The following is a 14,836-nucleotide window of genomic DNA, read 5'->3' as shown; positions in this document are numbered from 1 at the left end:
AGTAAGTAAAGTTTTGGATAAAGGTCTGGATGTGCACAGATGGCAATGATCTCAATGTACAGAGTAACCAACTGCTAACTGGCTTGTTTAACTATGTCCTCTATCCTAGATCTTTGAGGCTGTTAACAAGTCTTATGTATTCTTATGTATGTATGTACTGTACATACATTCAAAGGGCTGTTTTTGCTGAGGGTTTGACTCTTCAGTGGGCGGATTAGCGGGGGTTAACTCTGTTATTAGCTTGTTAAAAAGCCGCCAGTGAACAGCCTGAGCAAGGTCAGTGCGGAAAGCAATTTTATTTCTTTTTTCTTTTTCTTTCTTTTTTTTTTTATTTTCATGAGAGAGGACACGCCTTGTCCATATTATGTGTTCTTGTTCCTCTGATTTGCTGCGTGGGAACAGGGTACCGAGTTTGTTGACTCTGTGGCCAATGACAGGTCACCTTTAGTTAGTTAACTAGTTAACTTGTTGCTGCTGCAGCGGCTAACGCGAGGGGAATTTGTTGACCTCAATCTTCTGGTATTTCAAGCACCCTCAATTTTTGATGGCCGCCATTGTTATGGTTACTGTGTTAACTACATAGTTACCCATTGTTTTAACTAACTATGTGAACAAATTGGAGGAAGCTATTCAATTCTTGTTGGGTTAGTTAGTTAGTGCGCTGCCGGCCCAGCATCCTGCAGTGGTAACCTAGTCACACAACCTGTCCATAGGCATCCCGGATGGATTCTGTAAGATCCTGAAAATAACACCAGTTCAATATATATATTTTTTTTCCAACTGAAAAGTATCAGCAATCTAGCAGCACCAATGTCCCATCGCGAGATGTCGGTCTTAACCCACAGCCGCAATCGTTGATTGAGCGCCGGTTTGCCCCTTTTCTGAAGAGGACCAAGGACCCTCTGGGACTAAACTTGCTCCATGATCCCCCAGAACCCCGTATCGATCTAATCTTTGTACGTTACCTAGGGCTTGAGTACTGTGAACCCCGATGCTTATTGCTCGTGACCTAGGTCCACGGGCTTGGTGGCGGCTCACATAAAACGTGGAATATCTCAAACGATCCGGCGTCCTTCTGGCCTAAAGAGTGGCTGCCGCGTGAAAAAGGCTTTGAAAATGCCCGAATTTATAGCTATGGTTATCCATCCGGCTGGACCGGCAAAAACCAAGTAAAGTCAATACTTGGTTTTGGGCGCGATCTTCTACAAGATATTCTCGGGCATTCCTCTTTTCGAGAGGCTCCCGACGTGAGTGATGAAGTGTGAATTTCAAGGACGATCTACCTGACAACTCTGACAGGCGCCAATCATTTTTGTTGCTCACAGTATGGGCGGCCTTGTCGTCAAAAAGGTCAAATAAACTGAGTGTTAAACCTGGGATCAATGATACGCTAACCCCTACATCAGGCGTACATTCTTGCCAAACAACAAGCGACTTACAAAGAGGTGTCAATGCGGATAGGAGGTATAATCTTCCTGGGCTCTCCACATCGAGGTGCGCAATCAGTGTATCTTCTGAAAAGCCTACTACATCTTCCAGGAATGAATGGCTCGAAAAAGTTTGTGGATGAGTTGGTCCCGGATTCATCATTGCTGGAGGTCCTGTTCAACGCCATTTTGGATTCGGGATGTAAACTTACCCACTTTTTATAGGAGTTGAATGAGACTTTTGTTTGGGCTCATGAAGGCATTTACCTCTGCTCGTTTTGCGAAACAGTCAAAACCGATCTCGGGATCACTCGGCAGCTTATAGTTGAACCAAATTCTGCGGTTCTAGGTATGAGAAATGCGCCCTAGGCCCTATTTCTTGGGATTATACGATTATGCACTTTTGCTCATGTATAATCTTACCAAGGCCTTCCATCCGAGAAAATCCGACGCTTGAACACTGATCATCGTCATATGTGTAAGTTCGACAACCGGTGTGACCCTAGTTATAAAATCCTTCGTGGCGAGTGTTTAGCTGCCATTTCGCATGCCCATAAAGGTAGGAATTTCTGACCGTGTTAGCGCATATATTATCGTGCTAAACTGAGAAAGCCAATTTGATCCCAAGAGGAGATTTGGAGCGGATATCAAGATACCTTTGCGTGCCGCCCGACCATCGAGATCCACTGCTAGACCTTTCCCTAGACAAATTGGATGGCTCCTGTGACTGGCTTATACAAAGGCCTACCTTTCGTGACTGGCTCAACCGTCCCGGATTTGAAAGCGAATCTCCATCGCCGGACGCGCGAAACATGCAAAAGCCTCCAAAGGTGTTTTGGCTCCGCGGTAGACCCGGGGCAGGAAAATCAATGACTGCAGCACATGTGGTTGAATACATGGAAGATAATAATTTGGATTGTATATTCTATTCCTTCACATATGGCGACAAGGCGAGATCTTCGCTTTGCAATGCATTACGCTCTCTCGCCGTTCAAATGGCGAGTATTAACGCTCCAATCAGATACAAGCTAATAGACATGGCCCGACAGCGTCAACCGATCGACCTAAATCTCCGCATTTCAATTTGGAGATCCGTCTTTGAGACTGTAATAATGCAAGAACGCTTTCAACAACCTCATTATTGGGTGATAGATGCGCTGGATGAATGTGACGATTTCAATGTTCTCGTCTCTCTCATCTCAAAGCTTGACGCATTGCCAATACGAGTTTTCATAACTAGCCGTCCCATTCCGGAGATAGAACATCTACTGCAGCACCATAACATACCAGTGTTCAAAGAAGAAATAAAGATTGAAGATTCCCTGGGCGACATTTCACTTTATTTGAAGGGTTGTGAATTGTCATTTCGTGGATCAAGCGGCGGGGATGCGATGACGAGTGTGCTCCAAGAGTCGAATGGTTGCTTTTTATGGGTGGCACTCGTCGTCGACCATTTAAGGGAGACAGTAAGAAGACTCATCACCTCCGAAGTCGTACCCGTCAGGATGTATGAACAAATCCTTCAACGACTGATGACCATGAGCCCGTCAGACATAAAAATGGCAAAGGCAGTTTTCAGATGGACCATTTGTGCCAGAAGGCCCCTACAAGCAACCGAGCTTCTTGACATGCTATACTTGGATGTCAAAGACAAGCTCTTTCTTCTTGAAGCTGGTATCGGGCCCTTATGTGGACATCTCGTTTATGTCGACGATACTTCCGGCGTTCAAACACTCCACCACACGGTCGGGCCGTTCCTGACGGGAAACTGCCCAGTGACCGAGTTTGCCATGGAGAAAGAAAAAGAACACGCCCGTATCGCGGAGGTATGCCTGACCTTTCTGGCCGGAAAGGGCTTCTGTGCGTCGGATCCAAGGATAGATGACCTTTCTGGGTTTCCGGCCGACCTTTCGCCGTTCGCTGACTACGCTAGTTCTCACTTTTCCGAGCACATCCTGCAGTCCGCGGTTGAAACTGATGAACCCCTCCTTTCGCTGTGCACCTTCCTTCAATCTTCTAACGTTTTAGAATGGATCGGGCGTCAAATTCAATCTCAAAATCTGTCTCTCCTAGCTCGTACCGCAGAAAATTTGAAGGCGTACCTCATCCGCCGTCTAAAGCATTCATTGCCATTGGATAAGGAAGTCCACACAGTGGAAGCGTGGATCCATGACCTTTTCCATATAGGTACCCTCGTCACTAACAATTTGCTTGCCATACCAAAAGCAGTTTATTTTCTGCTCCCGCCTCTTTGTCCACGGAAATCTGCGACTTATTCCCAATTTGGAGGCATTCACGATTGTTTCACGGTTGTTGGCATTGCAGAAGATTGGGATGATCGCTTAGCGAGCATACTTTATCCGGAAGACGAAGCTCTATCACTTGCATGCAACGCCAATTATTTCGGGGTGGGACTATCAAATGGCAGTATATTTATATACCAGAGCACGACTTGCGAATATGTCAGGAGGCTGCAGCATCCCGGAGCCGTGATAAAGCTCGCTTTTGCCGGTTTACACCCTTTTCTAGCGTCTTGCTCGTCGAACAAATTGAATCTCTGGGATATGCATGATGGCAGCTGCGTCTGGTCCGCTTGTAGAAGCGGCAACCTAGATCCTATGGCGCTCAGCTTTAGTAATGACGACTCAACTATTTATATTGCCACAAAAAAAGGCCTCTCGGTCTTCCAGACGTTAACTGGGACAGAGTTACGTCACTGCACTTATTATAGCAAACAGGACTTCTTCGATGAGGAACTGTCGAATTTGACCTGGAATGCCCGATTCCTGCCTGAACTGGACCAATTGGCATTAATTTCCCGTAACGCGCCTATTGTCATTTGGAATGCAGCTGAGGAATCTATTGCATGGGTAGTTGAGAGACGCGATTTACTGGAAGGTGCAATCCCTCATGCGAACGCAGTGGCTTTCCGCCGGGATCGACTCGGAACCTCCATGGTGGTTGCCTACAACAGTGGTGATTTGGTGTTGTATCATCCTCGTCGGTCTGATTGGCAGAACAGCTTCCCGCTCCTAGCGCATACTCTGGCCGTATCTCCTGGTGGGCGGACCCTGGCGACCGGGGATACTCACGGAATCATCCATCTGTTCGATTTCGACACATTGAACCTCTTATACCGTATTACGTCCGACACATCCCGAGTTCGGGAGATTGTCTTTGATTCTAGCGGTCTTCGCTTTTTTGACCTGAGAGATGACCGCTGCAATGCCTGGCAGCCGTCTATATTGGCAAGCGGTAAAGGCTCGGACGTCACGTTGACCGTCGCCCACAGTGCTCCCATTCAACAACAGAAACCCACATTCAGGGGTGATGATCATTCCATCTCAGCAATTGCATGCGACCATGAAGGTGACAGCTGCTTATTTTGTGGGCGGTCTGATGGCTCTATTGCTGTGTTTAACATGAAAACGGGCTGTATTGCACAGGAGCTCTGTAGGCACGTCAATTCTGGAAGAGTTCATCTGCTCGACTGGAACACCAGTGGCTCCCTTCTTACAAGCGCTGACACGTCCTGGCGTATCATTTGCAGAAAGCTTTCTCGCAAACACAGGAGTGAATGGTACACTGAAAAGATATTGCTGGATAAGCGCACAAGGAACGCTATTCTTCAGGTTTTAACCAACCAGAGTGGGAATAGGCTCCTGGTGTCCACAACTTCAACGGATATTGTTTGGAGTCTTGACACCCATAGCACGGAAATTAACCGCTTCATGCCTCGCGAGAAACGACAATGGGTTTCACACCCAACTGATCCCGATCATTTGGTTTTAATTAGGAGTGGAAAGGCATATGTTTTTGACTGGCTACAATTCCAGATGATCAGTGGAGAAGACGGAATTATGCTACAATCTCTGCCAATATACAACATTCCCTTCTCACAAGTTGTGGTGTGCGAACAAGCAAATAAAATTGCCACTGTAAGCCAGAGAATGAACAATGAGGGTAGGTACTCTAGCATAATCCGACTATGGGATGCAGTTCACATACACCCCGAAGCGACCAATGTACCATCAGTGGCGCAACACGAAAGCTTCCTCTGTGATGTTAAGGTTATTCTCGGTACCTTCGAACTGTCTCTCTTATTTATTGACGAGCAGGATTGGGTTTGCTCTCTGAATATAGAGAACACACAACAGGAGCACTTTTATACCCGACATTTTTTTCTTCCTTTTACTTGGTATCGGAATAAAGAACTTGTATACAACGTCACAGCCAAAGGAAGCATTACGTTCGGAGTGGGTGAAAAGGTGGTCATTTTCCATGGTGGATTAGGGTTTAGAGTGCCTGTTCCCTTTAAAGGAGTGGAAAGCGGGAGTATCGAATGAGTCGATAAGAATGAGGATGCTTGACTTTTAGGCTCCTTAAGTTTTCTCATTTAATGTACTCTTGTTTGTGCTTTCTTCAGGTTTGATTGAGTTGAAGGTATGCGCGAGTGGACCTGACCCCGAATTCGCTCGAAATTCTCGAAAGGGCGCTTAATCTAAGTGTTGGTCAGCGCGTTGGCTATGAGTGCGATGCCAAATCTTGCCAATCGTCTGGTAGCAAAGGCGTCTCACATGGTCAGAACTAGGGTTAAGGATCTGATTCAGGACTATCATAACCCTCAGCACATTTGGGGGTTTTTCAGTCGACCAATCGTCCTTCGATTTAGCGGCCGTATAGATAAACTACTGCAAGGCTGAGCAAGGATAACTTGAACTCTGCATTTTCAGCGCTTAAACAAGATCTAAATGGCCTTGCACAAGGAAGAGGGGAAGCCCTTCCTTGAGCGGTGTGCATATATAAACTGCTAGTCCTCTTGGTTAAGCAGGTGAGTGTGATCATTCTGACTTCCACTCAGTTCGATCGCCCAATTAACCAGTTAACTAGTCATCTTTCTGTGACCATCAAGCAGCTGCCTAAAATCTCAGTTTCCTATGCATTATTCGGTCTAGAGCTTCTGGTATCAAACTACAAGATGACAGACGCAATCTCAGAAACTTGTCCTGAAAAGGCCACAGAATCACACGATACGGCGAGATCAATCAAAATTTCTGACACCACAGGCTTTCAAAACACCAATAACCCTCTGTTCTCTGTTTTTACTGAGACCGAAAAGAAGTGGATAAGCTATGCTGCTTCGTACGCTGCTATGTTCTCAGGGCTGAGCACCTTCATTTACTACCCAGCTATTGTCCCACTGGGTCGAGATCTCTCTGTCTCCCTGGAACTGATTAATCTCACCATCACATCGTACCTAGTTGTAGCGGGTGTCGCTCCCGCTTTTATGGGCGATATGGCAGATCAGACAGGCAGAAGGCCGGTATACCTTCTCACGTTTTCGCTCTATGTTGCTGCGAATATAGGGTTGGCATTACAGTCATCTTTCCCTGCATTACTGGTCCTCCGAATGGTGCAAAGCGCTGGATCATCAGGTGTGTTGCTTTCGGATTTTCTGGCCAATCCATGTTGACGAATATTGCACAGGCACTTTCGCTGCCGCTTATGGAGTTATAGCTGATATAGCAACTCCCAGTGAACGTGGGTCGTACGTCGGAATACTGATTATGTTGTGCGTATGACCCATTGAAATTGGCCCCACCGATGAGACGCTGCTGATCGGAATTACTCAACAGCACATGCACTGCTCCCAGTCTTGGCCCTGTTCTAGGAGGCATCCTAGCGGAGAAGCTCGGCTGGAGATGGATTTTTTGGCTTTTAGTGATCATGTCTGGAGCGCATCTCATCATTCTTGCTTTGTTCTTTCCAGAGACCTCACGAAAGATAGTCCATAATGGAAGCGTGCAGGCACGCGGTATCCACAGGACATTGTTTTCCCTTCTCGCCAGAAGAGGATCACGATCTGATAAATCTGAAGGGATAAAACCTTCAGAGGGATTAATGAAGAGAAAAATTCGCATCCCAAACCCGCTGACAAGCATTCCAATCTTGTTCCACAAGAACTCCCTTGCTATAATTTTGGTGGGCTCCATATACTACACCGTATCCCGCACACTGGGTGCCTCTCTATCAGCCCAATGTATCGAGATATATGATCTGAACTATTTGGAAGCGGGATTAGTGTATTTGCCCACTGGGTTGGCGGGCATGATATCGTCTTATTCTACCGGTATGGCGATCTCCTCCCCACACTCTAAAGCTATGACCTGATGATGTGAAAATTTGAAAGGGAAATTGCTTGATAGAGATTATAAACACGTTGCAGCAAAACTCGGTCGCGACACTAATTTACGGGTGGGGGAGGATAATGATGACTTTCCAGTCGAGAAAACTAGACTTAGGAGCGTGTGGTATCTGATCATAATTAGTTCTGCGGCAACTTTGGGTTACGGTTGGGCGCTTTATAAAAGAGCTGTAAGGCCTATGTTAACCCCCTGAGCTAGAAGTCCAAGCAAATCAACTAATAGGTTATTGTGCTACAGCATATTGCTGTCCCTCTAGTCATGCAATTCCTCAGCGGACTCAGCATCACGAGTATTTTCACAGTGCGTATATTGCAGATATACCTTGGTATTTGAAACTGACATCCTGTTAAGATATGTGGAACCCTACTTACCGATCTCAACTCAAATAAATCCTCCACGGCGCAGGCCGCCTATAACCTTGTCAGATGCGTTGGTGCGGGAGGAGGCGTAGCTGCACTCCAACCGATCATCAATGGCGTCGGCTTGGGCTGGGGGTTTACACTCTATGCATTCTTTTGCTTGACCAGTGTGCCTGTGTTATGGATTTTACAGACCAAAGGTATGAAGTGGAGAGTTTCAGGTAAAGAAGGATAGGGAGGTATATTTTAGAACGGCATTCAAACGGATCCAAACAGAGGAATGACGTCAGTATATGTCTTATTGGCGTTGTGGGTTCCCACAGCGAATTCTTCGCAAACGCCCTTCAGTTGATAGAAGTCTTTGCTGCTTCCCCTTTTTTATCCGCCCCGAAGTTCTCACCGATATTTGGGATTGAGGGATATGAGAGGCTGCTTCTAGATTAAGGGAGGGAGAAGCACCGCTTCATTCGAAATATCTTCTCAAGTTATCTCCTTTCCGAAAGCTTCGGAAATAGGGTAGTACCCGATGAATTGCATACCGTAAATATATCTGTTGAGTTTTGTGGCCTGCAATTGCGACTGAAGCCCCGCATCAGCGCTCCCGTTGATTGTTCGCTGCTCCCAACGAATAGTTAAGTACCTGGGAGAAGAAGCTGCCAAGCTTGGCGACGGCTCACGACCTAACTGTTGCCTTGTCAATACACTTTACCAGTCATCTTCTCTCGTATCGAAGCCGGGGGCAACATTGTCCGAATTGAAAGGGATTTCTTAGCTCGTACAGGTACTCTAAAGATTTCCACCCACACTGCAACATCAAGTCGATCGGTCACGTAGCTTAACAATGTTTGTATATTCTCCGCTGCTTGGGCTCGCAAGCGAGCTGCTTCGTGACGAGGCATTCATAATGGTAGTTGAAGGGGTGACATCCAAAGAAACATTCTACTTCCTTGCTATTCCACTTTCCCGCGACGTCTTGTTCCGCTTATGCTAGCATGCTGCTGAATGGGTTACCATTCGACATTGAACTCCACCTTTTCATCGCTTGTTCACCGTTATCTTCTCCGCTCGGATACTTTCAGATATTCATCATCGCTTGGCTCCGTGATACCTGCGTTAAGGGATCTGCAAGTGAGTACAGCTATCATGCGCAACGGGAGCACATATATATAAGCCCTTACCAACGACAAGCTGGGGCGGAGACAATTGCAGCATGTCCGGGATCGGATGCTGAGTTGCAATGCCAAAGAAATCTCTGCGCGCTCCGGATAGGTTCAGTATGTACGGAGTATACTCTCACTACTCCATTGTATAGGAAAAAATTCAAGCGGCGGCCATGCATCTAGCAACTAGTCACAAATTCGCACTCCCACCCACCGAGTTGCGTTTCCGAGTCTCGAGTTTCTTGCTGAGAACAGTCGAAGCCAGCCAATCGGCCGCGTCCACGCCTGTGATTTGGAAGGCTCCGTCGCCAATATGGCCGGGGAGGTTGTTCCAGGCTGACGGGTCACCTACAGCCCGACGGATGCATCAAGAAGAGGGGGTTTTGGCCCTCCCTCAAATCAGACAATGGCGCCCTAGCGCGATGTCGCCCCTCCGCGACTTCATTGACCTGATTGCATGAGAAGCATGAGGTGTTCAATGGACGTGCATTGCTGGCTCTGTGTGGCTTCCTTTTTATAGGTCCCATGCCCAAGAGAGGCCACCGACCCGCTCTGCAAGGACGGGAGACAAGATAAATCAGCACTTGTTGCTTTGGTAAACGAGCTGGCATGATTTGCCCATGTTCGGTTCTGGTGTCTGAGCCGATGGAGACGCAGGTGCTCTTGGCGCACGCAGGAGCAAGCTGCTGCGCGTACAACTGCGGATGTCCACTTTATCGCGTGGACAGCGGCAAATCAGTGTGGTTTTAAAAGCATGGTTTTGCAAAGGCGGGAAAAAAATAAAATAGCTGGTTATTTTCTCACTGTCCTCTGTAAACTAACTCTGATGAGGGGATAATCGTCGTCACCTCATTCGCGTCGCGGCTGCGATGCAGGGTGGAATTGCCACGTCAAAGAATCAATTGCGATGATATTTTGCACAACCTGCATGCGGCAGTGTGATGAAGCCTGCTTTGTCTGCAAGCTAATAACAAACCGAGAACTTTATTCTCATTTCCATATTCACTGATTCGAGGCGGGGTTCCATTGTTTCTGCTAGGAGGAATGGACTATCTCGACGGTCCGCGTCCCCGCGACCCTGCTGCAAGCATTTGACCGGGGGGCCCTGAACGAGCTGGCAATCCATGGATTGAAATAATAACCCCTGTCGTTCGCCATGGTCCCTCTCATAAGCCGCCTGTGGTGCCATGGACTTGGGTCCTCTGCTCATCCCTCCCTCCCAAAAGGCATCCCGGTCCTCCGTACAGGTCACAACAGCAAAACCTGTCTTGTCCGTCCGAGTTGCAATTACCCATGAGCATGGAGCTGCTATCCAGCATCCTCCTTTTTCTCGGCCTTGCAGCTGTTTTGGTGAGTTATACAGCATATGCCCCGACACTCAACCACACTATAAACCCTGGATAGAGGCTAAAAGTTTTGTTCGCTTGAAGGGGGTGTTAAAGATCGGATACAACGTTATCTATAACCTCTGGTTGTCGCCTCTCGCACAATTCCCCGGTCCAAAGCTGTGGGCCATCTCCGCAATCCCTTCACAGCTCTCTATTGTGCGTGGAACCATCCATTTTGATATCACAGCGCTGCACGAGCGCTACGGCCCAGTTGTACGCATTCGTCCCAATGAATTGGCATTCAACACCGCCCAAGGATTTAAGGACATCTACGGATTCCGCCCCGGTGGGTGTTTCCCCAAGGATCGTAGCCGTTATATGACCCCGATCAACGGAGCAGACCACCTTGTCTCTGCGATTGATGATGGCGTCCATGCCCGACACAGGAAGCTGTTGTCCTACGCCTTTTCAAATCGGGCACTGCGTGAGCAGGAGAATGTGATTCGCGGCTTCACGGACACTATGATTACCAAAGTCAGGGGTGAAGTGCATGCGGGACGACCAACCGTCGATATGAAAAACTGGCTGAACTACACCACTTTTGATATAACAGGCGATCTTATGTTCGGGGAGTCTTTCAACTGCTTGCGTGACACTAAGCTACACCCTTGGATTGCTATGATTTTCGACTCCATGAAGGCCCTCGCAATCATGGGGGCCGCCGGACAGTTTCCGTTACTGCAGCCGTGGTTAGACAAACTCATCCCGGCGTACCTCAAGAAACAAGAATTTGACCACTTCAATCTGAGCGCTGGAAAGGCAGATCGTCGGTTGGAAAGTGGAGTTTCACCAAGGGGCGACTTCATGTCGGCATTTATACAGAATGGCTTCGTTGAAAAACAAGAGCAGTTCTATGAAGGAAAGAAGATCTTGAGACGGGATGAGATTCATTCTAATTCATTTATGTCTGTCTAGCCTTACAAAGGTTTTATTTATCTGCTTCTTTGCTCACAATATTATAGTCTCATGCTTGCCGGAAGCGAAACGTCTGCTACCCTACTTGCCGGCTGCATCTACTTCTTGTGCAAATCACCAGAGACCATGCAAAAACTGTCTGATGAAATTCGTTCGGCGTTTACCTCGGATAGTGACATCACGTTTGACAAAGCAGCTACTCTTCCTTACTTGGGTGCTGTTCTCGAGGAGGCAATGCGTTGCTATCCCCCCGTTGCCGCCTTTCTGGCTCGCGTGGTGCCCCCCGGCGGCGCATCTGTTGATGGCTACTTTATTCCTGAAAAAGTCAGAGCATCCTTTCCCTGTATATTCAATGATAACTAACAAATGCATCAATCAGACCATTGTCGCATGCCACCATTATGCATCCTATCACTCATCTTCCAACTTCTCTCGCCCGAATGACTTCATCCCCGAGCGCTGGTTGGGTGATCCAAGATTTGAGTCGGATAAGAGGGACGCCATGCAGGCGTTCAGCCTGGGCCCAAGGAATTGCATAGGCAAAAAGTTTGATTCTCCCTCCCCGTACTCTGCACTCTGTTTTTGGTTCTATTGTATGCTAACCCGATCGATCTGCCCTCCAGCATGGCATACGCGGAGATGCGCATGATACTATGCAAACTGCTGTATCATTTTGACATGGAACTAACCCCCGAGACAACCGACTGGACGAACCAGAAGGTGTACTTTCTATGGGCCAAGAAACCGTTAATGGTCACCATGAAGGACAGGTTGTCATCTGATTATTGAAGGTAACTATACGAAGCTAATTAATGATGAGTACTTAGATACATCATGAAGATCAGAATGCAGACCTCACTTTTTCAGCCAACTCATGCAGGTCCCTGTTGTAATGTATTAAGATAAATTTCTCCACTGGTGATTTTGAGAACACACCCAGTTATCTCCTAAAAGGTTATGATGACAAGTCTACGCCATTGTTCATGTTGTCAACAATGGTCAAGCCGAAGCAGGTTCAAGAGTTTAGTACTCCATACACCATTGACCAACTGCAAAACTTTGACCTGACACCCCGAAGAGACGGACTTATAGGACAGGTTAGCACAGCACACGTGAAGTCTACAAGGTCAATGTGGAAACACAATGGCTGCACAGTGTTTGGGGTCAATAAGTGGTTAGCACTTGTCCCCAAGGCCTCCAGACCGACTTTGAAAACCCTACAGAAGCTCTTGGAACCGCAAAACCACATGATCCAGGCATTCTATGAAGTAGACTCCTGGCACACTGTCCATCTTGGCAAGAGAAAACTCTATCATCGGATAAACGGGATCGGAGCCAAGAAGTAAGTTAATTTGATGAGGTCCGCGCTGAGGTGTCCTGACATATGACAGAAGACAACAGTTCATGAAGCACCAAGTTGCTAGAAAACTTAACCAGCAAAAGTGAAAATGGCTATCAGTCGCCCAAGATGAAAAATCAACTATTAACTTAATATTTGGTACTTGTCTTGCTAAAGTAAGGAAAACTACACTCTACCCTAAACATAACTGTCTTCCAGGGATGATACCTACTTACGCTTCAGGCTTGAGAGGCCTGAAACTTAGTGAAGGCTGCCGTACACTCTCCGTCTGCATGTAAACCCGATGTCGGATTATATCTCAGAACACAACCTTCCGTAATCCTCCAGTTGGCTCCGCCGCACCTTTCATCCCTTACACAGGCCTCCATACATTCCTGGTGATTTTTTGCCTCCGGGACCCCTGGTCCGGACGTGCTGTAAAGGCACTGGTTGCAGTGAACTCTAAATGCATATCCAGATGCTGCTACTATAGCATTGTCATTAGTGCACTTGCTTGGATCCTCGGGCTTCTTAGCGGGAGTGGAGCATTTATCATTGCATCTGTCACATGCGCCAGCGCAACCCACAGAGTGGGCGCTAGCGAAGGTGCGAGCCTGGAGAGTAGGAGATCCTCCATCGATGCTCAGATAGCAGGTATTTCTCTTCTGGTCGAAATCAACGCTGCTGCACGATGGCGCCGCCCCGCATGCTTCAATGCATTCTTCAAAGGAATCAACGGATTGTCTGTCGAGATACTGGGTTCCATGGCGTTTCTCACAGTCCATGCGGAACGTCTAGATTGATTGTCAGCAGGGAAAATAAACTTGGTATCAACTGCCGAGGGCACGCACTTCGCCATATTTACTGACATAGATCTGTCCATCCGCCTCGGGACAGGTCGTGGAGCAGAGCCGGCTAGACATCTTGGGGGTGACTTGCACAGGGGGATCAGTAACCCAAGCATAGAGCTGTGAGTCTTGTCCGATCGCGGAATAAGTGCCAAAATCCCAAAGCTGGCATTTGTTTTCGATAGGATTGAATGTGGCACTGGTAACTAACAATCAGACAGAGCTAGGGATTAATTAGGCCATGTACGTACGCGACGCAGGCGTCCACTTTGGAACATTCTTGCAGACACTGATCATAACTAGATGCTGCCGGAGCACCTAATGAGAGTGCATTTGGATCTCTCGCGACACAGCACTGAAGATGATACCATGTACCGTCATCCGCTTCATAGATCGACCCATCACCTGCTAGCCTTTAGCATTGATTGCTCGAAGCGCATATGAGGACCGCGAATGAGCTCACTGTTGGGGCATGAAATTTGTGTTGTTGGTTGAGGCGAAGGGTTAAATTGGCCCCTGGGGTTAGGGCAGCCAAAGCCGCCAGCGGGCGGCGTCCCGGGCCCTGACGGCGAAGAACCAGGAGCAGGTGGAGGGGAGGGATTGAAACCTCCGGGGCTGCCGCCAGTACCAGGAGCAGGTGGCGGAGAGGGATTGAAACCTCCGGGGCTGCCGCCAGTACCAGGAGCAGGTGGTGGAGAAGGGTTGAAGCCGCCGGGACTACCACCAGGCCTACTATTACCAGACCCAGGTGGTGGGCTGGGGTTAAACTGTGCCGTGACACTGCCGGCCAACAAGGCCGACAAGGCCAGAAAAGCGCACCCTTGGGCTTTCATTGTCACGGGATTGGTATGATAAGATCTTATAAAAAAGGGTAGAGAAGAGATGGGTGAAGGGACTGAACAAGAGAGTTCTGGATTATTGGGACGGCGTGGGCGAAATACTTATAGAGACATCTGCGTCCAGCATGGATGGTCAACATTCTTTCAAGGATACCTGTGCAAGCCACGGAAGATCTCTTTTCATTGCAGCTGAAATGGTGTGGATCTGGTTCCGGAGCATTGGTCTCCGTGAACGAAGCATTTCAGCTTGCAGATGCACAATTCGAGATGGATGGTTTAGATTTGCCTTATTTTTTCCTTTTTTTTCCCTTTTCTTTTTCTTTCCCTTCCCGCTACTTGTGGAGCTCTTAATTTT

General features: G+C 47.8%; 6 protein-coding genes across 6 annotated transcripts; 4 read left to right on the top strand and 2 right to left on the bottom strand.

The window, feature by feature from the left end:
* Positions 1 to 722: 722 nt before the first annotated feature.
* On the top strand, positions 723 to 5,773 carry D8B26_002539 (uncharacterized protein; the record flags this gene model as incomplete). Its single annotated transcript, XM_066123864.1, has 8 exons — positions 723 to 731; positions 795 to 956; positions 1,014 to 1,247; positions 1,300 to 1,350; positions 1,407 to 1,629; positions 1,717 to 1,776; positions 1,855 to 1,986; positions 2,040 to 5,773. The coding sequence occupies 8 exons, from the start codon at positions 723 to 725 to the stop codon at positions 5,771 to 5,773; spliced, it is 4,605 nt and encodes a 1,534-aa protein (XP_065979939.1).
* Positions 5,774 to 6,405: 632 nt separating this feature from the next.
* On the top strand, positions 6,406 to 8,227 carry D8B26_002538 (uncharacterized protein; the record flags this gene model as incomplete). The annotated part of the gene is made up of 6 exons (XM_066123863.1): positions 6,406 to 6,862; positions 6,915 to 6,999; positions 7,064 to 7,557; positions 7,654 to 7,802; positions 7,871 to 7,933; positions 7,985 to 8,227. The coding sequence occupies 6 exons, from the start codon at positions 6,406 to 6,408 to the stop codon at positions 8,225 to 8,227; spliced, it is 1,491 nt and encodes a 496-aa protein (XP_065979938.1).
* Positions 8,228 to 8,472: 245 nt separating this feature from the next.
* Positions 8,473 to 8,891, bottom strand: D8B26_002537 (uncharacterized protein; the record flags this gene model as incomplete). Its single annotated transcript, XM_066123862.1, has 2 exons — positions 8,473 to 8,676; positions 8,772 to 8,891. 2 exons carry the CDS (start codon positions 8,889 to 8,891, stop codon positions 8,473 to 8,475), a joined length of 324 nt encoding a protein of 107 aa, XP_065979937.1.
* A 1,276-nt stretch (positions 8,892 to 10,167) lies between these two features.
* On the top strand, positions 10,168 to 12,327 carry D8B26_002536 (uncharacterized protein). Its single transcript, XM_003069026.2, has 5 exons — positions 10,168 to 10,502; positions 10,583 to 11,445; positions 11,503 to 11,779; positions 11,835 to 12,001; positions 12,079 to 12,327. The coding sequence occupies exons 1-5, from the start codon at positions 10,446 to 10,448 to the stop codon at positions 12,242 to 12,244; spliced, it is 1,530 nt and encodes a 509-aa protein (XP_003069072.2). The 5' UTR covers positions 10,168 to 10,445; the 3' UTR covers positions 12,245 to 12,327.
* Positions 12,328 to 12,450: 123 nt separating this feature from the next.
* On the top strand, positions 12,451 to 12,901 carry D8B26_002535 (uncharacterized protein; the record flags this gene model as incomplete). The annotated part of the gene is made up of 2 exons (XM_066123861.1): positions 12,451 to 12,797; positions 12,847 to 12,901. The coding sequence occupies 2 exons, from the start codon at positions 12,451 to 12,453 to the stop codon at positions 12,899 to 12,901; spliced, it is 402 nt and encodes a 133-aa protein (XP_065979936.1).
* A 10-nt stretch (positions 12,902 to 12,911) lies between these two features.
* Positions 12,912 to 14,667, bottom strand: D8B26_002534 (uncharacterized protein). The gene is made up of 5 exons (XM_066123860.1): positions 14,301 to 14,667; positions 14,106 to 14,249; positions 13,894 to 14,047; positions 13,646 to 13,841; positions 12,912 to 13,588 (listed from the first exon to the last, which is right to left on the bottom strand). The coding sequence occupies exons 1-5, from the start codon at positions 14,473 to 14,475 to the stop codon at positions 13,034 to 13,036; spliced, it is 1,224 nt and encodes a 407-aa protein (XP_065979935.1). The 5' UTR covers positions 14,476 to 14,667; the 3' UTR covers positions 12,912 to 13,033.
* Between the last annotated feature and the right edge of the window lie 169 nt (positions 14,668 to 14,836).

The sequence above is a fragment of the Coccidioides posadasii genome, chromosome 2 (genome assembly GCF_018416015.2).
Source record: "Coccidioides posadasii str. Silveira chromosome 2, complete sequence".
NCBI lineage: Eukaryota > Fungi > Ascomycota > Eurotiomycetes > Onygenales > Onygenaceae > Coccidioides > Coccidioides posadasii.
The sequence above is the reverse complement of the archived record's forward strand: the minus strand, read 5'-3'. Positions and strand labels throughout refer to the sequence as shown.

Coding starts and splice junctions, on each gene's coding strand:
- D8B26_002536 (XM_003069026.2), top strand. CDS start 10,446: ATGAGCATGGAGCTGCTATCCAGCATCCTCCTTTTTCTCGGCCTTGCA. Junction 10,503..10,582: donor TCGGCCTTGCAGCTGTTTTG/GTGAGTTATACA, acceptor GTTCGCTTGAAG/GGGGTGTTAAAGATCGGATA. Junction 11,446..11,502: donor ATTCATTCTAATTCATTTAT/GTCTGTCTAGCC, acceptor ACAATATTATAG/TCTCATGCTTGCCGGAAGCG.
- D8B26_002534 (XM_066123860.1), bottom strand. CDS start 14,475: ATGAAAGCCCAAGGGTGCGCTTTTCTGGCCTTGTCGGCCTTGTTGGCC. Junction 13,842..13,893: donor AAAGTGGACGCCTGCGTCGC/GTACGTACATGG, acceptor GTTAGTTACCAG/TGCCACATTCAATCCTATCG. Junction 13,589..13,645: donor ATGTCAGTAAATATGGCGAA/GTGCGTGCCCTC, acceptor CAATCAATCTAG/ACGTTCCGCATGGACTGTGA.